The following is a 25,053-nucleotide window of genomic DNA, read 5'->3' as shown; positions in this document are numbered from 1 at the left end:
CAAGTTGCGAGACTATTTAGATATTCTTGTAAACTATTTTTTTTTCAAGTTTATCAATACTCTTTGAAAATGATATTTTTACAACTTTATAATAAAACTTGAAAGGTTTCAGGAATCACTAAATATCACGCCGACACAATATAGCATGGTAGTTATAATTAAAATGTGAATGATGTATAGAAACTATAAGTTGACTACATACTTACACATACCATTAGCTGAGTTATCATGTAGTATCTTAACATAAATGATTATGTTTTTATTAAAAGAAATGGATACATACACAATAGTTTTCTATTTGATATGATTTTAACCATAGCTAGATCTCGATCCGCGCAACCGCGCGAGTTTTTGTTTTCATTTATTTTTATATAAAAATTTTGTTTTCAATTCTAAATTGGTATATATTATAATATATATGTGTCTATCAATTTTAAAACATAATAAGTTTACGGTATATTTTTTCATTGAATAGATTGTTTCAAACTTTCACATGTATTTGTATCTTCTTCTATATATATTTTTGGATTATTATTTCATTATTAAAATCGTAAATATATATATATATATATAAATATTAGTAAAATATTGTTTTATTTTCATATTCAAAGATATTGTAACATTTCACAAATTTAGAAAGTTTTAAAACAAAATAAAATTTTTGCTTTATAGATTTATATTATCGAGTAAATAATTAAAAATTCAGTTTTTTTTAATTTTTAAAATAAACTATATAGTTTTAAATTTGTTTTCATTGGTTAAAGGTAGTAAAGATTAATCATTGTTAGATAATATGATTTTTGTTATTTAAAAAGAAATCTTTACAATTTTAAAAGTTAACATCGATATATATTTTAATAACTAACATATGGAGGTATAGTATTACAACATTAAATTATATCTATTTAATTTATATTATCTATAAATCCAATAGATCATCTATTGCTTAAATCTAATTATTGATAGCCCAATAAAATTTTTTGGTTGGTCCAAAATTTAAATGATAAGATTAGAGATTAAATGTAACATGATTTTCTAAGAATATATCCATTAGGTCTATTTTTAAAAAAAATCATACATGAATCAAGGTTGTGACTTCTGTTTTAATATATAAGATATATAAGATTACCTTTTTATATAAAAAAATATAGTTTGAATTCATTGTGTGGATATTTAACCAAATATTTTCCCATTTAAGTTTCTGGTTGTTCATATACGAAAACAAATTAAATTATTTTTTATAATAAATCGGTTAAAATCTTTGTATCAACCTTTATACATGCATACTTACAGTTTTGGTACAAATAAGTTAAGTTAGACTGGGCAGGATAATTATTAAAATTACATTTCACAATAATATGTAAGAAGATTTTGATTAGAATATATTTGATAAATTTTATTGTTTCCCTTTGTTTTTAGTTTGTGTTTGCTTTTTTTTTGACGTCGTTTTTGTGTTTCCATCACCAAACAATAGATAAAATTGTGGTTGTTTACAGTATCTATTTTTGTCAATATCGAAAGGAGCACGTACGTGTGTAGAAATGCAGACCACTTGCTCAATTTTGACCAGAGACAACGGTTGATCCATCTGTTTTTTTTTTCTTGAATACTTTTGCCAAACAAACTGAAACCGTGTTTTTATATATCTTTGTCGCCGTGAATTAGACTCTGTATATATCATTAGACTCTATATATACATCCAGAATTCTCCATTTGAGATTAATTAGAAGCCAAATACTTTCATAAACATTTTCAAGAATAACAAGAAAAGCTTGAAAAGATCGAGCTATCATGGTCAGATCAGAACTAGGAAGAAGGAGATTTTTATCTCGAGCTGAAATGGCGCCGGCGTCAATGATTTCTCGCCGGAGCTGTTCAATGTCTCCGACACTAGAGACCATATTTGAAGAAAGGTCCGATGATTTTAACCATCAAGATTATTATTCAAAAGTCGTTGTGAGCCAACGACACCGTCTCTTCCTTATCGTTCCGGCGATTATATCGGCCGTGTCTTGTGTTTTGTTGTATAGACATGATCGTGTTGTTCGATTTTCTTGAACATGTTACATACCTATGCACAAGTATTTCAATGTAATTTATGTATAAGCAGCAGGTAAATGTAAAAGCAGCAGGGTTTCTTATATATAATCTTATGTCTCTGTTTCAGTTCATTTCATTCTCAAATTGAATTTTATAACATGTTCTTAATGCTCATTAGTTCTGAATTTTCTTACCAGTAATATATTTTTTAACATGGCTCGAGTTTTTGGCAAATGAAATCCTATGAAAAAACGTCGCCTTAATCCAACAAAGCTAGATATTGTTGAAATTTGCGAACAAATTATGCCGATATAATATTTCAAATATGTTTAAAATAGCTTTTGACCTATGCAAACACACATTTTCTAGTATGACTCTTTATTTAACCTAAAATCATGGACATAACTTGTTATTAACAACATATACAAAGTGCAGATTAAAGAAGTAATCAGTAAGTCTTTGATAGTCTTGTACAACACAAAGTACAAAATCATTGAGAGGAGAAGAGGAAGAAAGATCACAATCCGTTTTGGAGCTTGAACTGGAAAACTACCACATCCTTCTTCAAGAATTGTTTCCAACTTAGGCTGCGAGATGCTCCTCGATAATCGCCCCTGTTGAATCCGTTGAAATAGTGAAGGCGTTACCTCTCCCCATGTTTGAATAAACCTCATTTCATTGGCCATTAGTTATGCAGTTTTAAAAATCTTGTTGTCTTGAAAATGGGCAGAGAAAAAAAGAAGAAGATTAAGGTGTTGTATGAAGGATTTGATTGTTTTACTCCTAGATTGGAACCAAAGATAGGTTATTTATTTTAAAGATCAGAAGACTTTTTTACGGGCAAATCTCTTATGTTTTTATTTTTTTTATTTAAAGGTATTAAAGACAGAATTTGATTAACAAACTGAAATTAGATTAAATACTCACACAATACCATTTTACTTTCTCAGCATCCTTACGCTTTGACTTTGTCCTTTCAGACCCTGAAGTTAGATTAAATACTCACATGTAATTTACAAATTAGACTAAGTCTAACTTATATACAGCTAAAACTACATTTATAAAATAACTTTGATTAATCATAAGAATATGAGTATACTTAAACAAACCATTAAACTTATCATGTATCTCTGATTAACCGCAACATATAAACTTATGTTATTAGCTCACTGAAAACAAATATTAGTTTGGAGCTTTGTCTTACTTCTTTATGTCTTGTTGTTCATGTGTTTTTCCTAATTTAACTTGCAATCTATGACTGATTTCTCTTATTACATTAATAGCTACTATACCCACCGTAGTACTTTAATGGTGTTTTCAATTTATATTTTGTTTTAAAATCTATTGTACAATAGAAAAACAATTAAAACAGAAATATTTTACCTTTTATAAGAGTTTGTTCTTCGTAGACTTCCATGTCTGCATGTTCTATCTTTTTCCTTTTTAGCTGGATCTTACTTTAGATCTCTATTCACTATTGAATTAATCTCCGGTAGTTCAAAGCCATCATATCCACTTTTCTTGAATCTTCATAACCACAAAGAAGAAAAATAACAAGTGGAGAATACAGTTTAATGGAACTCGGCTGACTTGTACCACTATATACGGGTCCAATTCTGTATTATAGTATTGAAATTGAAAAGGAATTAGGAGTGTAATTTTTTCCTAATCTATTTACTTTCGATTGAGACTTTGCTTCCATTTGTCTACCAAATTTTACAAATATATAGGAGCAGGAAAAAAAGGTTGTGTAAGGAGGAGGATTATGGGTAGTGAGATACGTGGGTTACAGTTTTTGACATTTTAATTATTTTTAAATTTTGTAAATATAAATTATGTGGCAAATTTTGATTGATAAAGTGACTTGTATAAAAATGATTATGCAAACCGTTACATTGACACTTGACGTTTTTTCTTCTTAAAATCACACAAGTTTGATATTTGTTCTATTATATAACTCATAATATTTAAAAGTTACAGATAAGTTTAGCGAATTAGATAATCTTTTCTCTTTGTTATGTTGTTCACTGGACAGTTCTATATTTCTTATAAGCTATAAATGAATGAAAAAGGATGTTATTTTTCAAATTAAATAAATACGTTTATATGTATTTCTTAAAGTAAATAAATCATGAACATATTAATCATGGACATATCAAAAATTAAGGTGTAATATATAAAAATAATTCGATTTTCAGATTAATTATTAAAATTTATATTAAATATTTAGTAATAATTGTTTAAATTCCATGAATTTGAGGATCAGCCATGCCATACGCGCAAATAAAAATAAACATTAGAAAGAATTGAAAGAAAAGAAAAATAGCGAAGTCATCCTTTTTCATCAGAAAACATGAAAATAATCGGAAAAAAAGAATCGTTTATCAAATAAATAAATAAATCACAAGAATAATAGAAATTAAAGGTTTTCTGTAAGAACAATTAAAAAAGAATCAATTGTGAGAAAAAGAAACCTGAAACTCCCTTCAATGGCGGAAGAAGAGAAGCCAGCTACTACACCTGAACCTACTCTTCCTTCTCCGCCGGAATTTCCATCAAACCCCGATGATCCGCCACCAGAAACGCCTACTCCTCCGGCCAAATTCGATCCTAGTCGAAGTAATTCTCCAATTTCCCTCTTTTTTCTGCAACAATCAAATTGATTTCTTCAATTAGACTGATGTAATAATCCCCAAAGCTCGTTTCTTTCCCACAAGAACCAATTGGGTTTTGACCAAATGTAGGGAAATAGCTCAACTTTGCTTCGATAGTGAGACATTAGAGCTGATATGAACACTTACTCTGTTTCTCAGTTTCAGATTCATATGAATGTATGTATGGTGTAACAGACGTGTATAACAAGTTGAATCACTAATGTTTCTGAAAGATCCATGATTCAGATTCATTCACCATCTTGCTCTATTTTAGCAAATTCGATCTCTTATCTATTCATTGTAAAGAATGTTTGTTCTTCATATGTTCCCATTGTTTATATGAACTTGTTAGCATTAGCCATTAGGTAGATACATGTTATGTTGTGAAATCGACCAACTGAGCTACAAACTTCTTCACCTATTAACGTACAAACACCGAAATATAAAATTAAACATGTGTCAGATGACACCCCATTCTATAATGTAGGTCCGCCTCTGTTGTACAGCAGTTACACACTTACACGGTTACATCCATTCTAAAGACATCGGCCATGTTCGTTTACGTGTCGCGCGACTTGCGACTAAGATTACGTTCGTTTACGTGTCGCGCGATCTGCGACTTGCGACTAAACCTGCGACCTGCGACTAAAACTATGTTCGTTTACGTGTCGCGCGATCTGCGACCAGTCGCGCGATCATAATTTTCTTAATTTTTAGTCGCTGTTTTTTCGGGCGACTTGAATGGAAACCCGCGACTGGTCGCGTGATCAGTCGCGCGACATCAAAACGACCAACAACCTGCGACTGGTCGCGCGATCAGTCGCAGGTCGCAGGTAGCGACTAATCTTCTAACTAAGAGTTATAGGAAAGGCCCCTAAATTTTTCCACATTGGGCCTTAATTTTGACATTCATGTCCAAATAATTAGACTGGAAATTTTAGTTTTATCCATAATTTTTCTTTTGAAGTTAACTTTTTATCTATAAATTCGTCACATTTTATATTCTTTTTCTCCTTTAAATTACTTTTTTATTTTTGTCATCATTTCTTCGCTTTAATTATAGTTTTAAACCTCGATGGAAATATGACTTTGAGCTCACTATAAGTCTATAACCATATATAAATATATAGATATTGCAACAATATGTACTATCATGGGTGTATGTTTGTGGTCCTTCCATGATTATCTGGAAGATAATTAACCAATAAAAATCAAAGTTTAGTACATAGGCTATTTGAACTAATTTACATGTAATGGGTAATCATAAATTAATTAGAGTGAATCTAATAATAGAAAGGTATATACCTCAGGGTGGACATATCTTTCAAATCGTAATTAGGGTTTATTCCATATAGAGCATTGACAAGCTTAATGGACAAAAGTAATCATGAGTCACGACCCACTAGATTCATTAATGGTCCATTTTAAAAGTACATCAACTTCGCTTATATTTTAATGTACACTCTTAGTTAATACACTTAATCCAATTGGTTATGAAAAAAATCCCATATAATAACTTTTATGTAGTTTTGCTGTCTCTTAGTATTTGTTAGAATAAACAAAAAGATAAATTAAATTGATGAAAAAATAAATCAACTTGGTACTGTTTTGTTGGACTAATATAAAAATAATTTTATATTTTGCTTCAGTCACGGCTATGAAATCTTATCTAAATGGATGAACTACACATACAACAAACCAATCAGTCAATGGATTATGCTCATCGATATAGATATATCATGATTCAGAAGTTCTTTTGTCAAACATAAGCAGTCTTTATCGTTGAACTTACTTTCGTTACGTATAAGTGATATGATGATTCGTATACATGTTCATTTTGTTCCAAAAGAAAGAAGAAAACTAAAGAGAAATATTATAAAATAATTAGATCTTTTATTTTTGACCAAAAAAAAAAAAAATTAGATCTTTTATTTGTGTGCAAGGCAGTACGTAACGCACATAGTTGCAATGACCAGAAAATAGTACATGTGCACTATAAAAGCTGTTTATAAAATCATAACATCACATCACTAACTGTGGTCAAAACAGTACCACTACATACGAATCTAGTAAAGATTCAGATCCATGCATTAGTTTCATTTCCTAAATATTTATAATAGTTTAGTTTTATAGATATTTACAATATCAATACTCTAACGTTTAAATTCCTGAAATATACAATATAACACGTAAAATGCACAATACTTATTCTACAGGCTCGATGTTTTATTTTTCTTTTCCACTTTTACTACTTTAGGTATGTTTATTGTAGTTTCGTATCAAACGAAGGTTGCGTGTTCGATTGACGTCGTGTTCAAAACTCCCGTAAATTTGATCTTTAATTTTGTTTTAAAAAAAAATGTATCTTTTTAACAATTATAGTTTGAGAATACTTATAATACATCAGAAAGTATTTGGTATTCTGCAAAATAACTCTAGGATTTTGTATGCACACGTACACAAGGGTATGTACATCCTAGCTAGACTAAAAGCAATATATAACTTTTTGTATAAACAATGTTTTCAGTTTTCACAAATATTATTTTCTCATTTATTATGTTTAGAGGTCAAGCGGTAAAATGTAAAATAAGATAAACGCATATAAAACATAGAGGATTGGTTTAAAGCAAAAAAAAAAAAACATAGAGGATTGGTGAATTACCAAAGTTAACATGGACAACAACATCAAAGAAGAAACCAGATTATAGGTTATAGAATTTTGTTGTATACACATTATAATTTGAATTCTTTAAAAATTAATTCGAAAAGCAGAAACCTCAAATTTTATACACAGTATTAGAAAAACACCATTGTTGGTTTTTTCATCATGATTTGAGAAAAATAATAATAAAACATGAGAAAAAGAAGAATAAATACATTCATTTTATTTGATTTTTTGAGAAACCATCTATATATTTATAATATTTTAAGGGTATCATTTTCAAATATTAAAAGTTAAATTATATTGAAATAATATATATTACAGTTAAAAAACTGTGTTTGAGAGCGATAAATAGAGAGTAAGCAGAAATTTGGATGACCAAGAAGCAGACACGTGCAGTGGTCTGGTAAAGGCAACAGTGATCGAGAAGTCAGCAAGTGTCCGTTAAGACAGCGACACGTGCTCTCGAGCCCGTCGTGAACCACTTGCTCCTCTTTTTGCTTCTCCTTTATTCTTCTTAATTACTACTCCCTAAGTTTCACACTGTGATTAGTTTTAGTAAAATATTTTTGTTTCAAAATGTAACTAATCTTCATATTTCTAAGTAACTTTTACATTTATTGAATATAGTATAACCAATTAAATTAAATAAATTTATTTTTTGTTGGTTAAATTATATCTAACCTATTTATTATAAAATACTTTTTAAAAACAATAATTTTATTAATCTTCGTGCTGTTAGCCAAAACTACTTATATTATGAAACGGAGGGAATACTATACTATTATTGAATTCCACAAATCACATTAAGTATCCCCCTTATTAAAGTTAATTCAAATTGCGCGAATGCAAACACATGTTTAGCTCTTAAATTAATCTTTAGGTGTTTATTCTAGTATGAGTTTAAGCGGTGTGACCTAAGACATACTATCTCCGTTTCGTTAAGATATACTTTTTAGAAAAAAAGTTTGTTTCACAAAGATGTATTTTTCGTGTTTTTATAAAAAAAAATTGTAAATTTCAAGAAAATTAATTAACTTTATTAAACTAAATATTGGTTAAAAATTATTGAAAATTGAAAAGTATGTACATTTATTATGATAGTTTAATGTGTTTTCTTAATATGTGTGAAAATATTAAAAAGTCTATCGTTGTGAAACGGAGAGAGTAATATATATGGATCTGCATTCTTGATAAATATGATTAGTAGGTGGAAAAGAAACTTATAAAGCTATGTAGAGTAAAAAGTAGTTATATATAGCATATACGTTTGTTGCATATATATATGTTTATTTGCATAAATATGTGTAGTTTTGGGTTTAATATCATCGCTAAAGCTTGGACAACTCACTTAACACTACGTGAAATTCAATTTAAACAAGTTTTGCAGTGTCGCGTTATAGCTACTTTTCGGCTTATTTCTTGATCTTCTAGACCAGTGTTAGGGTGTTTAAGCATATTTCTACAAAGAATCAAACAATGTGATGAATACTACTATCATTTATTTTGGACCCTCGAGACTAAGTAATGTTGCCAAGCTTTCTATAAAGAAGACTTTCCGATCAATGGTTAAAGAGATCAAAAGATGCTAACTCCCTGAGTACTCAGTCTCCGATACGGATCACTTGAAATTTCGTACTCAAAAGAGGATAAGATTCATGCGTATAAACCCTTCACATTTTTCTCATAGTAGGTTACAAAAAAAAAACTATTTAACTCATAGTAGCTACAAAATGCTTAAAGCAGATATTTACATATATATTGTGCAAGTAAACTGTCTCCATCCACACACGTACATTTAGGAATAAATTTGTATAAACCACCGAGCACAAGCTACAGAGTAAGTAGGTAATGATATTCAAGTTCTGTAGGCCTATACGGTACGACCTAGTTGAAAATGATCCGACATCATTTTTCTCGTCTTTCTTTTGATGCTATCTCTATTTGCCTTTTTAAAAATGTATCATCAGAATATAACCATAAAAATTACCCAATACAACATCTATAATCAGTCACCAATCAGAATCTTTTTTTTTGGGTCAAGTACCAAGCAAAATCTTGAAGGTGGTCAACTTAAATAATTTTTGAAAAGGCATATCTACAAAGCTTCTACATGTATTCCTTTTTTATTTGCAATAATGTATTCTATAGCTAACCAGCCAACATCAATGGTTTATTTAGCTATTTCTATTAATTTCAAGAATTGAGTTAGTTTTGTATCTCACTTAATAAAAGTATATGTTTTGAATTTTATTTTAAAGTTAGTAAATATATAAACTGTCGTGTGCGTGTCTTATTTAATGCCAAAATCAGACATATTTTGTCCGCTTTGAAAAAAATTAAATCATTTTACATTAAATAGAGGAATATGGCAAAACAAATATTTAAACCTTTTACATTCAATAAAATTAAACCATTTTGTATTCAATAAATCATAAATATTGTTTCCAAGATAAAGGATGATAATTTAATACAGATATTTTATAGAGGAAGATGGCAATTCAGTGAAAAAGTCATGTAATAAAGGGTAGAACTGGAAATAAACAGAGAAGACTGGTTTGTGTCCAAACTCTCTCTCTCTCTGAACATCACTCCTTTAAATCACCATCAAAGAAATTCCAATTTTCTCGGATTTTCTTTCTAAATTTTTATTCTCACAATCCCTAAAACCCTAGCCCTCTTTCACGCAACTTCAGCTCAAAGCTCAAGCTCCTCTGTTCCTCCTGTAAGTCTCAGATTATCTATAATAAAGTTTTGAACTTTTCCCGGAAAAAAATAAACCAATCAGATAAAGAATCGGAATTTTGAGTTCTTTTTTTCTTCCAATTATGATTCGAAAAGACCAATTTCAGATCGATGATTTAGATATCTTGATGAGAATTTCTAAACCAGGAAAGCCAAATTCAATTTAGAAAGAAACCTCCTATTTTGTTTCAAACAAATCAAGCAAGAGAGCTTGACACCTGTTTCATCTAGGTAGAATCCAGAACACTATAGCAATAAATTTAATTTAATTTATCTACTTGTTGGTAACTATGAAACAACAACTCAATTTTATTATAGTAGTATTTCTTTACATAATTAGAAACACACCCTAACTCTTTATGTACAGATTGAACTCGGTTTCTGCATCTTTTGTCAGTCTCCATTAATACTCGCTTCAGCCGAAAGTTGCTGTGTTCATATCAATTAACTAGCTTAATTATTTTATCATAGCTTCTGATTCTCCTTGTAGCTGTTCTTTGATTTCTCACCTTAATTATCTGTGTTATTAAGATCATCATCTTTAAACCCATTTGATCAAAGTCATCTTTTTCAATCTGTCAGATCTAAAAGAGTAGATCATAAATTCCAAATCAGAATAACTGAATATAACTTAAATATATATGAAAGTCATCTCTTAGAAAAGTATGTAGATAAGGATATAACATAAGCATATATGAAAAAAAAAAAAATACATATATATATTTCTAGAGATTTGTTTTTCTGATGAGATTGTGTCTTTGGTTTTATTTCATCTTGTTATTGCAGTCCTGAGGAGTGTTTCAGACAGTGCTTTTGATGACTCTGCAAACACAGCTGCAGACAAGCTTAAACGAAGCTGTATCTACTGACTTTGATGGTGAAATATCAAAAACCCTAATTTAATTTTTCTTTTCCTCTGGGGGTTTTCATCATCAATGCTCACACAGTACAGTGGGTAAGCAATAAAAAGTCCAAAGTCCCAACCTTTACTCCTTTAAATCCCAATAAAACCCATACACAAATAAGATTTTTAATTTTGGGGGAAACCAAAAAAAAAATGCCCTAAATGGTTATAGAAAAGCTTAGGAATGAGATTATTGGTGATGATGAAATGATTGGAGATCTGATGAAGAACAACAATGGCGACGTCGTGGATAACAGCAATAACAGGTTAAGCCGGTGGCATCACAACTCTTCAAGGATCATAAGGGTTTCGAGAGCTTCCGGTGGCAAAGATCGACACAGCAAAGTCTGGACTTCCAAAGGCCCACGTGACCGGCGCGTCCGGTTATCAGTCTCCACCGCTCTTCAGTTCTACGATCTTCAAGACCGGTTAGGCTACGATCAGCCCAGCAAAGCCGTCGAATGGCTCATCAAAGCTGCGGAGGATTCCATCTCCGAGCTCCCTTCGCTCAACAACACAAATTTTCCGATGAACGATGACGACAACCAGATTCCGACACTAACTGGTGCGGCTAACTCGTTGTCTAAATCGGCTTGTAGTAGCAATTCGGACACGAGCAAGAACTCTTCTGGTTTGTCTCTTTCGAGGTCGGAGCTGAGGGATAAGGCTAGAGAACGAGCTAGAGAGAGAACAGCTAAAGAGACCAAGGAGAGAGACGGTAATAACAACCACCATACGACTTCGTTTACCGATCTGTTAAATTCCGGTTCGGATCCGGTTAACACTAACCGGCAATGGATGGCTCCTTCTTCATCGCCTGCTCCTATGGAGTATTTCAGCTCCGGTTTGATTCTCGGGTCGGGTCAGACCCACTTCCCGATCCAAACAAACTCTCACCCCTTCTCCGATCATCATCATCATCCTCATCAAGAGTTTTCCTTCGTTCCCGACCATCTGATATCTCCGGCAGGATCCAACGGCGGTGGAGCTTTCAATCTCGACTTCAACATGTCGACAACCTCCGTGGCGTCCACCGGGTTCAGTGGTTTCAACAGGGGGACCCTTCAGTCCAATGCAACAAATCATCATCAGTCTTTTCTTGCCAATCTACAGAGGTTTCCATCATCAGAAGGTGGTGGTGGAGGTCCACAGTTCTTGTTCGGTACCGGTGGACTGCCTGCAGAGAATCAACACCCGCACCACAACAACAACAACAATCACCAGTTTCAGCTTTACTATGAGAATGGATGCAGAAACTCAGACCAAAAGGGTAAAGCCAAGAACTGATGATACTCTATTACCATTTGCATCTGTTGTTTTATGTTTCTTTGATTTGTGTTTGCTTCATTCATCACCCAAGTGTCTATCTTCTGATTATCACCCTTAATGTGTGTTAAATCTGTTTAGAGGGGTTCCCTTTTTTGTTTAATGTGTCCAATTTGGAAATCTTTTTTGAATTGGGTTTGTAATGTTGTATTTGTGATAATATCAATTTGTTTGTGGTTTATTATTTTTGGCATGATTTTTTTTTTATCTCTTTAGTTAATTGTTATAGTACTAAGACACTGTTTCTTGGTATTCATGAACAAGTATAGGTCAAGGTAATAGGGCGAGCCTTTTAAGAATACTAGATTGAATCAAATCAAATATCAGAAGAAGAAAAATACGGAAATTAAAACGAAGAGACCACAAACTTAAAATGAAAGTAAAAATATAAAAGTTTCACATTGATAAGAAGAAAAATATCTATGATAGATAACTGAAACTGAAAATTTAGGGCAATGCCCATTACCTATTGAAGAGAGTGAAAATTAAAATTAGTTGTCTCCTGTTGTGATCTCTGCTTGGTTCCCTTCTTCCTTAGCATCTCTCATGTCTTTCTTTCTGTCTCTCTCTATATGTATTGGTTCATATCTATCTATATAGGAGTATAATATATGATATATCTTCCCCATTTGACAGCTGTTGTCTTCAACAATGGCTATTCCCAAATTTTCATAATTTTTGTTACGATCTGTTTTTACAGTATTATTTTAAGTTTTTTTTTTAACTTTTTGTTTCATGGGCTACTTGATCTTCTTCTGCACCCACATGGCTAACCCATCTTTTAGGGTACTAGACAAACTATTATTAAATTCATTCTTTTAGTTGTTTATTTATTTTAGGAAAGCTTTCAACTTTCGTGTGGTTTTGGGATTTAAAGTGAAGTTGGTGTACTTGTGTTTCATGTGTTCGGAGGGATTTATCATGTTTACAGAAAATAAAAAGGATTCCTTCAAGTAACTTTTTATTCAATCTTCCTTAGTTACATTTAAAATTTTGCTGATAAATGGCAAATTCCTATACTTTTTAAGTTCATAAATAATTTTATAGACTTTGAATCAAAACTTGTTTACTGCAAGATTTTGTGTATCCGATTTTGCTTCTTTCGTGAGTATTAAGGTATTTCTTGGTGTTTCGAGTTCCAATGTTTGATATCGTCTCTGTTCATCATCTTTAACGCACACTTTTCGAATTGATTACTCTTCTCTGCATCTTCTGTACGAAGAGAGTCAAATGGTCCATATTATTTATTATGATAAGTTTTTGTCACATTTATAATGATTAAAAGATTGAGACAAAAATATCGTTTAAAGTCAATGGTCCATATTTACAAATAGAAAATGATAGAAAAAAACAGACTAGCCTCCGTCCTGACTCCAGCTCGCGACGTCTTCCCCGAGAGAGAACTGCTGGTTCTCTGAGAACGGACTAGCCTCCGTCCTGACTCCAGCTCAAGCCGCCGCCGCCGGTGACCCTCCTCCCCCCCTCCCTGACCCCCCGGACCCTTCCTCCCTAGCCAACTACCCCCCGCTCTCAAACTCTCCCTTATCCAAATCTCAGAAACGCCGCTCTCTAACCAATGTAGTAGACAATACATCAGCAATGAAAACCACTACCCCTTCTGTTGATGTAGCTTCTACTCCTGATGTGGTGATGGAAGACTCTACTGTTTCTCCCCTCAAAACTATTTCAGATCTTGTCTTTGGTACTGTAGCAGATCTAGAAATTGGTACTGTACTACCGCAGGGTTTTTCCTTTGCTACAACTATGGAAATATCAACTACTGTAGCTTCTAGTGAAGAACTCTCTGAAGATGGTTCTCAAGCTAAAGAGACTGAGCTCTCTTTCCCAAAGCTTAACTCTGACCCAGCCTTCACTATTCTCCCCCAAAAAGACACTGCCCCTATTTTCACTAATAAAGCCTCAGTCTCTCACACCCTTCCATCTTCCTCGACCCCACCGCCTCCTCATCCCCAAAACTCAAATCCCCCAAAAGCTACCCCCCCCTGCCTCGGCAGCATCCAAACCCTCCTCCAAAACCTATAACCACTCAAAAACTAACTCATCCCTCCCCCCCCAAACAGCCAAAATCCTATGTCTCTGCTGCTTCAAAAACTCTAGCTGATAGATCCTTATCTCGTCTAGCCCCTACCTCTGTCTCCCCTGAAGGAAAGCCCAGGGTATTAGTCCCTGATGGTGTGTTTCAGCGTGGTGCTGCCCTGCACAAAGAATACATAGTCTGCTCATTCCTTGGCAAATTACCAGACTATGGCCCGATCCAAAGTGTTCTCAACTATATGTGGGGTAAGGGTTCAAAACTTGAGATTCACCTGCAGCCATTAAAACGCTCAGCATTAGTAAGAGTTCCTAATGATTACATCAGAGGAAAAATTCTAGAGAAGAAACTATGGTATGTGGAGACTTCCATGTTCTACGCTTCTCAGTGGGGCGATGATTCTACTGCCTCCTACCCAGAGATCACTTCCATCCCCCTTTGGGCTCATCTTCATGGAGTCCCTTTCGACTTGAGAACAAAGGAGGGTCTCAGTCATGCGGCTGCGCTAGTAGGAGAACCTATTGAGACTGATGACTACACAAAAAATGTATCTAGTCTCAATGTGGCCCATGTAAAAGTAGAAGCAAATCTCCTGAAGCCGCTGCCGTCTTCTGGTGAACTTGTACGTGAGAGTGGCGAAATTATTCCAGTTGACATCGAATACCCGTGGACGCCACCGTCATGCTCACACTGTTACCGCATAGGTCACATTTCCAAGAACTGCATCTACCCTCTTGCAGCACCCCCCGCCGTCCCCGCTCAGTCCTCCAATGATGCTTCTGTAACCACAGAGATTAGCCTAAAAGGATACTCTCCTCATGTGGTCATAAAAGATCATCAAGTCCATTCTGAACCCGTTTTGCAAGAGACGAGTTTTCAAGGCAAAATTGCTGATCATCCTCTAGACCCAAACCCCACTATTGACTCTCAAACTGCCCTTGATCTCATTACTGATTATGTCCCAATGCTCCCTCCTCAGGTCCCACCCAGCTCCTCCACCCCTCTCCCTGTCCTCCCTTCTCATACTGAACTGCCTATTACCCCTTTTGATCCATCAAATCTCTCCTCTCCTCACCTTAAAGCTCCCAGCTCTCCCATTTCCCCTACTGTACCTCTTGTTTTTTCCTCCCAGCCATCCTCTGCATCGGTTGTAGTTAGTCTCGCTGCGACCCGTGCCCCTTACTCCACCTCTTATATTGCTATAAAGCAAGCTGCCTTTTTCAAATCTCCACCCGTTTCACTCCCCCCTCTCTTTCATGGACACCTCCTCACCCTCTTGGATTGCCACCTCTAATCCCGCCCTTCCCTCCCTATCGCCCATCTCTGAAATCCCTACTGATGATATTTCTTCCACTTCTGACCCATGGGAATCCACCACAAGTGGTGCACCCTCCACCCCTTCTCTATGAGTATAAAAACATTTTTTTGGAACGTCCGCGGTATAAACGAACCGGACAAGCACTTACCTATTAGCTTATGGTTAAATTCTAACCGGCCTGTTTTTGGTGCCTTTTTGGAAACTCACATCAGAGAAGAAAACCTTAGTCGCATCATGAGGAAAATATGCCCGGGTTGGTCGTATACTTCCAATCACGCTTCTGACAGCAGTGGTCGCGTGATCCTTATCTGGAATAACCCAGTCTCCGTCCAGGTCCTTCACCAGTCTGGATACACTATCACTTGTGAAGTCAGCCTTCCCCCTGCCACCAAATTCATTCACACAGCAGTGTATGCTCCTAACACCTAATCTGAAAGGTGTGATCTTTGGGTGGACCTGATCTCTATCCAACAAAACTTCTCTCTACACAATCATCCTTGGGTTGTGGGAGGCGATTTAAATCAAATTCTGCACCATACAGAGCACTCATCGCCTACTGTAAATTATCTCTCCACTGGTATGATTGAGCTTCGAGATTGCTTGCTCCAAACGGGTCTCTTTGATCTTCGTTACTATGGTTTAACAAACACCTGGAGTAATAAACGCCCTGAAGAGCCAATAGCCGAAAAGCTTGATAGGCTGCTTGTAAACCAGACCTGGATCTCTACCTACCCTAACAGCTCTGCTTTCTTCCTTCCCCCAGCCTTTTCTGTCCATAGCCCTTGTATCCTTGACTTATCCATTCCCCTACCCGTTGCGGGTACCAAACCTTTCAAATTCTATAACTATCTGTCTAAGCACCAAAAATTCCTTTCACTGGTGGCGGATTACTGGATTCAGGCCGGAGGCATTGCTTCTAATCTTGGAGACCTCAGCTGGAAATTAAAAAATCTGAGAGGAGTTCTTAAAGAATTAAATAGAGCAAACTTTTCAAATATTCAAGTGAGAGTGTCTATTGCTAACCGTTTGTTGATTACTGTGCAGGAACAAGCTTTGCAAAATCCCACCCATGATCTCTTCCTTAAGGAGAAGGAAATCCATGATAAGTGGCTTTTTCTACGATCAATTGAAGAAGCTTACTTCAGGCAGAAGTCTAGGATCACCTGGTTGCAAGAAGGAGATCTAAACACCTCCTACTTCCACAGAATTTGGAAAGTCCGAACTGCCATCAACTCGATCCGCTCATTCCTTCTCCCTTCTGGACTGCTACTTATTGACCCGGTCGCAATGGGAGAACTCGTAGTTAACCATTTCAAAGGCATTTTAGCTCCTACTATCCTGCCTGCCTCGATCTCCACTCCTCAATGGTTCATCTCTCTCTCGTCTTTTGCTTGCTCACCTGATCAGAGATTGGCCTTAGATTCAGTTCCATCGCTAGAAGATTTATCTAAAGCTATATTAAAGCTGAATCCAAATAAAGCTCCTGGTCCCGACGGTCTTACCTCCGGATTCTTCAAATCGGCTTGGTCAATTGTGGGAGAAGATGTCGTCTCCTCTCTAGCTACCTTCTTCAGGACAGGCTTCCTTCCCACCAGTGTCAACGCCACCATCCTCACCCTCGTACCGAAGCATCCTGGTGCATCTGCTATCACCGACTATCGGCCCATCTCATGCTGTACAACTCTCTACAAGGCAATCTCAAATATCCTAGTCTCCAAGCTAAAGCAGATACTTCCTAAGCTGATCCTCCCTAATCAAACGCATTCATCCAAGGACGCTTGCTGGTTGAAAATACGATTCTGGCCACTGAGCTTGTTGACGGTTATCAAAAGAACAAAGGACCTCCCCGTATAACTCTTAAAGTAGACATTGCTAAAGCGTTCGATACACTGAGCTGGGACTTCTTGTTCATCTGTTTGTCCTCCCTAGGGCTCCCCTCCACGTACCTTCACTGGCTAAGGAGCTGTGTGTGTACCCCATCCTTCTCGGTTGGATACAATGGCACAATTCAAGGTTTCTTCAAAGGAAAGCGGGGATTGAGACAAGGAGATCCTCTGTCTCCTTATTTTTTTGTCATAGCGATGAACTGGTTGTCCTTGATGCTCAATAAAGGAGATGAGAATGGCGTCTTTGGATACCATGAGAAATGCAAATCCTCAAAGCTTACTCATCTCTGTTTTGCTGATGACCTTCTCATTTTCACAGATGGTAAGTTGAGCTCTGTCCAAGGAGTTCTCTCAATCCTCAATGAATTTGCAGCTCACTCAGGTCTTACAGCCAGTATCCAGAAAACCTCCTTCGTGTCTTCGGGTTTGTCACAAGACCAAATCGACCTTATTGGAGCTACCACATGCCTTACTCATGGTTCTTTGCCAGTCAGGTATCTTGGCATCCCCCTCTGTTCCCAGAAGCTCTCCCTCCATAACTGCGCTCCTCTCCTCCAGCACATCAAAGACAAAGTTAACTCTTGGAGTACTCGCTCCCTCTCATTCGCTGGACGGCTCCTTCTACTCAACACTGTGATAGCGGGGATCACTAACTTCTGGTCCTCCACTTTCGTCTTTGCAAAAGCATGTATCTCAAAGATTAACTCTCTCTGTGGAGCGTTTTTATGGCATGGCAGCGCTGAAGGAAGCCACTCGGCGAGGGTTTCATGGGAAACCGTTACTCTGGCCAAGGAAGAAGGTGGCTTGGGGTGTCGGGACCTTGTTGCTTGAAATAAAGCATGTTCCCTTAAGCTCATATGGCTCCTGTTTTCAAACTCAGGATCAATCTGGGTCGCGTGGTATAAGGCTGAAGTTCTCAAAGGATCGCTCAGCAACTTCTGGATCACTAAGGAGAAGAAAAAATATTCTTGGTTCACCAATAAACTGCTCAAGCTTGGAAGCATTGCTTATGATTGGATCATTGTGAAGGTTGGTAATGGAAGAGAAGCAAGATTTTGGACGGATAATTGGTCACCCGTTGGGAGTATCTACAAATTCTTGGCCCCTGTTACAGCGAACTCGATGGGAATCCCCATATCAGCTACACTCCATGATCTGTTTGTCAGGGATCGCTGGGATATAAGACCGGCCCGCTCTGATCGCCAAGTTCAAATTCAAGCATTTTTATCTTCGGTTGCTCTGTCTCAGCTCCCTGATGAATATGAGTGGACAATAGAAGGTAAAGTTTGGCTTAAATATCAGACTGGAACAATCTATAAACTCCTGAAAAATCATGCGCAAACTGTACCTTGGAAAGGAGCTATTTGGAATTCTGGTGGTGTGCCCCGGCATAGCTTCCACGCCTGGCTCGTCACCCTAAATAGACTACCAACCCGAGACAGACTTCTCTCTTGGGGACTTGCTGTTCCTGCAACTTGTCTACTCTGCAATCAAGGAGACGAATCAAGGGATCACTTGTTCTTCTCTTGCTCATTCTCCTCTGAACTTTGGATCCATCATGCTCGACGGACTGAGACAACCCCATCTACTGGATGGAACGATTCTCTTAATCGCATGCAATCACTACCAGGACGTCCTTGGCGCAGGAAGCTTCAACTGATTGTATGGCAAGCTGTAATCTACTCTATTTGGCAAGAAAGGAACGCTCGACTTCACCGTAACACTGCAAAAACCATCACTACCATCTCTTCCATACTGGACAGAACGATTCGAAATAAGATCCATGGCTTCAGAGACTCAAACCCAATCGGAGCTTCTCAGATGATTCAGCTCTGGTTTGCAACTGCTCCATCGCCATATCCTCCAAACCCTCCTCTACCACTTTTGCAATCAACCGACTAAGTCCTCAGTTCTGTCCGTAACTCTTTTTTCTGGCCATCTGGGCTTCTACTATCTCATCTTTTATCAACTGGTTTTCTTCTCTAATGTGGGCTTCGACCTTTCTTTTTTTGTAATAGGGCGCAGCCCAAAAACTAAGGCCTTATGGCTTGTTTTCTTTTTTTTTCTCATGCTTTAAATAGAAGAAAATCTTCAAAAAAAAAAAAAAAAAGATAGAAAGAAGGCAACATTAGGCATGGGCGTTCGGGTCTTCGGGTCTGGTTCGGACCGGTTCTTTTCAGGTCCGGATCTTTTGGATCCTAAATATTTAGATTCAATATGTACTTAAAAATTTTCGGTTCGGGTTCGGGTCGGTTCTTCTCGGGTCCGGATCGGTTCGGTCTATAATTAAAATACCCATAAAATACCCGTAATTTTTCGGGTCCATATCGGGTCCGGGTCGGGTTCGGTTATTTAGGATGTGAAAAAGACATGACATACCCAATTTCATCAAATTTAGTTGATATTTGTCATATATATCTAAAATTTTACAAAATAATTTAAATGAAACTATTAATAACTAAAATAAAATAATTTTAAACTCTAAATTTTACATTTTAAAACTGAATATTACTTGAAAAATGTTACAAAATAATAACAAATATTGTTAACAAAATATATTTCAACTAAATCATAAAATAATATATATAAAATAGAACACAAAAACATCATAGTTTTAAATATACATGTTTCTAAGTCGGGTACAAATCGGTTTTTATCGGGTCGGGTCTATTCGGATCGGTTCTTTTCGGATCCGGGTCTATTCGGATCGGTTTCGGTTCTTTGGGGTAAAAAAAATTTAAACCCAAAAAGTACTTGTAAATTTTCGATCCGGTTCCGGGTCGGGTATTTTTGGGTCGGTTCCGGTTCGGATTTTCGGGTGCAGGTTAAAATGCACAGGCCTAAGCCTAGGCAACAAAGTGATCTTTTTGAGAGTTATATCGAACGTTTTTTTGTTTCGAATGGATCACAAGCCAGTTCCAAAACAAAAGAAAACTAAAGAGTTCTAGAAACTAGTAGTATGTAAATTCAAAATAAAACATGGGGACCCAAATCGTGTGTTAGTACTATTATAGGAAGCAAAAAAACACAAGTGTTATGTTGCGGTAATATGAAAATTTAGCTTTCGGTCATGAAATATTTGAAGCTATTTTAGCCACGGTGATACACACGGCTGTTTCAAAAAAAATATTGAAAAATAAATTGGGCTTTAATATGGACTAATGTGCTATAATGATAATGGACTTAAGGCCAACGTCCCTTTCGCCTGCCCCTACAGACGAGACGTGACAATCTATATCGTCTTTTCCGACAATCGTCTCAGCTGCGGATCGACGCCGTAGATTAATCCTAGGGTTTCCCGAGCCCTCGTATCTGAAGCTCAAAAGACTACTACTACGAACGTACGTCATCTTCCTGTTTGTTGATCGATTTTGGTAGTGTTTATGAACAGGTGGTCATTGTTGTGGCCGTGTGGGGATATGATTAGCTCTCGAAGTTTGGTTATTACATTTATAATATTCAAAGTTTAGAACTTTGATTGTTCTTTTCTTGTGTTCTTGATGTTTTAAGTATATATACAAGAACAAGAGCCTGTTGTGAAAATGGAACAAGAGGGAGCAGAGAGAAGCACCACCATCGTTGCATCAACCTCCGAAGGGTCGAGTTTAGATCCGATAGCTCGAGTGAGGAAGCTCTTGTTTCGCCAGATGCTGGTTGGAATCAAAGACGGGAGATTCTTCCTTGGCAATTTCCACTGCATTGACAAACAAGGAAACATACTTCTCCAAGACGCTGTCGAGTATCGCAGCATAAGAAGATCGTCTCCTTCGCCTACTGAGCAGCGTTGTCTTGGTATAATCCTAATCCCTGCCTCTTGCAGGACGTCTTGCCATGTCGATTGCTCTATCGAGGAACAGCTTTCGTTGATCCAGCTTAAAGAGTAGAGAGAGCCTCGAGAGATTGCATCAGTGTGTAACGAAACACTAGTCTTTCATTATGGATTTGGTCTCTTCACTGTGCTTAAAAGCAAAATTTTATTACATGTCCTTTGTATGTTTTACCCTTTTGAAAATCTTTTTTTGTATTTACATTTATAAGACAAAAGTCTTAAACTTTTCAACAACAATAGGATCGAAGAACAGAGTTATCTCTATGTCCATAGATTGGTAAAAAAGATCAAATAATTCACATCCCTATTGGGTTAAGGTATCTCTCTGCCCAACCCACCTAATCGGGCTGATGTCTGCATCAGTGTTACATATGATATATACAAAGACTCTTCTAACCCTTACCCCTATTGTCTAAACTAAAGTGTTTTTATATCCACACTGTGATTTTACTTTTATTATACCGTTAACCGGTGTTAATCTCAAGGTGTTTATGTGGGGTGAGATCAATCCCCCCCCATATGAGATCTTTGTCGTTGACTGTAGGAATATTTGCGTTCATGCATGAACTGACACTGTACAGTAGTAAAATCTAATAGGATTGCAGAAACTTAGCCGTATACACTGAAAAAGATGACTATTAAATAGAAACTTAGCCGTCTCACTTTATAATAATAGTACTAAATGAAAACAGAGACGTACCTAATTTTGTGACTAACGAGATCTATATCAGGAATATTCAATCCACATTTATATTTTTTATTTTATTCTTCATATAGTTTTCTTCGCCACCTTCCTTCTCAAGAACACCAAGCCGCCCTCTCTCTGTCTTTCTCTCGGCGAACTCTCAGTAAGCTTATCTTGTTTATGATTTGTTTGTGAAAGATCTTCTGAGTTTAGAATCTGTATCAGATTTTTTCTTGGTTTGATATATGTGATCGCTTACTGTACTGTTGTTATAGTTGACTCAGCCCTCGTTCTTGTTGTAAATTCTCGAAATTGATTTTTGATGATGAAAACATGAAAGAGATGTTTTAATTCCACGCAGAAATTTATAAAAGAAAATGGAGATAACGAACGTGATGGAATACGAGAAGATCGCAAAGGAGAAACTACCAAAGATGGTTTATGATTACTATGCATCTGGTGCAGAGGATCAGTGGACTCTTCAGGAGAATCGTAACGCCTTCTCCAGGATTCTGTAAGGAGTCTTAATTTTTTTTTTTTTTAAGTATATTAATTGGTTTGGTCGGGTGTTGATTATTAAAAAAAAAAAACAGGTTTAGGCCTAGGATTCTGATCGATGTAAGCAAGATTGATGTGAGCACGACTGTTTTAGGGTTTAACATATCCATGCCAATCATGGTTGCTCCCACTGCTATGCAGAAAATGGCTCACCCTGATGGTATGTCCTTTCTAGAGTTATCTCTTGTCAAGAAAGAGATGTATGTTTTGTCTTAAAGAATAAATTTTATGTGAAAATGAAATGTCTTATTGTCCTTGCAGGCGAGCTTGCAACTGCTAGAGCTACTTCTGCTGCTGGAACAATCATGGTTTTGATTCTATCTCCTCCTCTATCACACACCTTACTGGATATTTTCTTGAAAGGCTCTCTGGTTTTGTTTTTAACTGGGGGAAGTATTGTTTTGATAATTTTTTCAGACATTATCTTCATGGGCTACGTGTAGTGTTGAGGAAGTTGCTTCCACCGGACCTGGGATTCGCTTTTTCCAACTCTATGTAAGTATGGACAAGACCTTTCATATACTTGTTATTTTCTATGTATCTGTTTTGGCTTGAGTTTGGCTGTATTGATTCAGGTCTATCAGGACAGAAACGTGGTTAGGCAGCTTGTGAAACGAGCTGAAGAAGCTGGTTTCAAAGCTATTGCTCTTACCGTTGATACCCCTAGGCTCGGACGCAGAGAATCCGACATCAAAAACAGGTGATGAAACTTTCTCCATCATCATATAAACTAATTTGTGAGATCTTTTGCTTCTTCTCCTGATGGATATTATCTTTCCAGATTTGCGCTTCCTAGAGGTCTGACCTTGAAGAATTTTGAAGGGTTGGATCTTGGGAAAATAGACAAGGTCAGTTGGGCTACAAATGATTCCAAAAGCTTAATACTTAGATTTTTGTTTTTTTGTTTCTCTTGATAATTGCAGACCAATGACTCAGGGCTAGCTTCATATGTTGCGGGTCAAGTTGATCAGTCACTTAGCTGGAAGGTTAGAAATATGTAAACAAGATTTGTTCAGTTGATAATTAACTACTTTTTATACAGAAACATAATAGTTTTTTTTTTTTTGCTAACAACAGAAACATAATAGTTTCTTGCTTATTTTCTCCGTTTTCTTCTTCTTATAGGATATAAAGTGGCTTCAGTCTATCACAAGCTTGCCAATTCTTGTAAAGGGTGTTATTACAGCTGAGGATGGTAACATTCTACATCAAACCTTTTTTTAACTATAAAATCTCATAATTTTAAGAACATTTTTGTGATCATTCCATGTTTTGGCAGCAAGAATCGTGGTTGAGTATGGAGCTGCAGGGATCATTGTTTCTAACCATGGAGCTCGTCAGCTCGATTATGTCCCTGCAACTATAATGGCTCTTGAAGAGGTTAACCTCTAACTGTTCTAATTAAAGCCTTCAGTTTCTTTTTTTTTTTTTATCATTCTTGTTTTATGGAAATTTGAATATGATTTGACTGAGCAAATTTCAAAATGGCAGGTGGTTAAAGCGGTGGAGGGTCGGTTGCCGGTGTTTCTTGACGGTGGAGTTCGCCGTGGAACAGATGTCTTTAAAGCATTGGCTCTTGGAGCTTCAGGTGTCTTTGTAAGTTCATTTCATCACACACTCTTTTAGCACTTGCAGTTTCCTCTCTTTTATCCTTTTTTTCACATTTTGTCCCAATGTTTTTTGCACATCCCATTGCTATAGCATATGCCTACTTTTTGAAATAATTATTACTTGTTCGATTAGGTTGGAAGGCCGAGCTTGTTCTCGCTTGCAGCGGACGGAGAGGCGGGAGTAAGGAAGATGCTGCAAATGCTAAGAGACGAGTTTGAGCTGACAATGGCACTTAGTGGCTGCCGTTCCCTGAGAGAGATCAGTCGGAACCACATCAAGACTGATTGGGACTTTCCTCATTACCTCCCGGCCAAGCTATAAGGGGAATCTTATTCACAAATACAATGAAAAGAGAGATTGTTTGAGTTTATGACCCAATAATGTGTTTCCACATCCAACTTTTATAATCGAAAACTTACATTTGAGTGAAGAAAAAAAAATAAATATGAGAATTCAGACTGAATTCTTTTTGCACCTAACTTTTGTTTGGGCAAGCTTCTCTCAGTTGTCTGGTAGTAGAAAAGGGCGACTCTCAACACCTGATAGATTAGCTGATTCGTAATAGAATCTCAACGATTCAAACAATGGGAAGGGATACGAGAAAGCAATGACCGTTTGGTTTGCTTGTCAAACGGGTTAATGATCTTTGCACATGTAATCTTTAGTGGTTAGCCTAGTAGATTTTTGAAATAGAGATGCATTCATTGTAAAAATGTTTTTGAATCGAATAAATTTAACATTCATTAAAAAATAAAAAGCGACTCTCTCTAACTAATACTCCA

At 36.2% G+C, this 25,053-nt stretch overlaps 4 protein-coding genes across 4 annotated transcripts; all 4 read left to right on the top strand.

The window, feature by feature from the left end:
- The first annotated feature begins 1,409 nt into the window (after nucleotides 1-1,409).
- Nucleotides 1,410-11,119, top strand: LOC106410858. The gene is made up of 2 exons (XM_013851482.3): nucleotides 1,410-10,081; nucleotides 10,888-11,119. The coding sequence occupies exon 1, from the start codon at nucleotides 1,792-1,794 to the stop codon at nucleotides 2,056-2,058; it is 267 nt and encodes an 88-aa protein (XP_013706936.2). The 5' UTR covers nucleotides 1,410-1,791; the 3' UTR covers nucleotides 2,059-10,081; nucleotides 10,888-11,119.
- A 9-nt stretch (nucleotides 11,120-11,128) lies between these two features.
- Nucleotides 11,129-12,512, top strand: LOC125575242 (transcription factor TCP2-like). The gene has a single exon (XM_048762945.1). The coding sequence runs from the start codon at nucleotides 11,168-11,170 to the stop codon at nucleotides 12,290-12,292; it is 1,125 nt and encodes a 374-aa protein (XP_048618902.1). The 5' UTR covers nucleotides 11,129-11,167; the 3' UTR covers nucleotides 12,293-12,512.
- An 8,240-nt stretch (nucleotides 12,513-20,752) lies between these two features.
- BNAC07G35260D lies at nucleotides 20,753-21,681 on the top strand. The gene is made up of 2 exons (XM_013849910.3): nucleotides 20,753-20,929; nucleotides 21,099-21,681. Exon 2 carries the CDS (start codon nucleotides 21,131-21,133, stop codon nucleotides 21,470-21,472), a length of 342 nt encoding a protein of 113 aa, XP_013705364.1. The 5' UTR covers nucleotides 20,753-20,929; nucleotides 21,099-21,130; the 3' UTR covers nucleotides 21,473-21,681.
- A 407-nt stretch (nucleotides 21,682-22,088) lies between these two features.
- LOC106407442 (glycolate oxidase 3-like) lies at nucleotides 22,089-24,750 on the top strand. Its single transcript, XM_013848300.3, has 12 exons — nucleotides 22,089-22,265; nucleotides 22,464-22,616; nucleotides 22,696-22,820; nucleotides 22,922-22,968; nucleotides 23,078-23,155; nucleotides 23,236-23,360; nucleotides 23,442-23,508; nucleotides 23,584-23,646; nucleotides 23,786-23,855; nucleotides 23,940-24,040; nucleotides 24,152-24,256; nucleotides 24,404-24,750. Exons 2-12 carry the CDS (start codon nucleotides 22,480-22,482, stop codon nucleotides 24,590-24,592), a joined length of 1,107 nt encoding a protein of 368 aa, XP_013703754.2. The 5' UTR covers nucleotides 22,089-22,265; nucleotides 22,464-22,479; the 3' UTR covers nucleotides 24,593-24,750.
- The last annotated feature ends 303 nt before the right edge of the window (nucleotides 24,751-25,053 follow it).

The sequence above is a fragment of the Brassica napus genome, chromosome C7 (assembly GCF_020379485.1).
Source record: "Brassica napus cultivar Da-Ae chromosome C7, Da-Ae, whole genome shotgun sequence".
Taxonomy (NCBI): Eukaryota; Viridiplantae; Streptophyta; class Magnoliopsida; order Brassicales; family Brassicaceae; genus Brassica; species Brassica napus.
The sequence above is the reverse complement of the archived record's forward strand: the minus strand, read 5'-3'. Positions and strand labels throughout refer to the sequence as shown.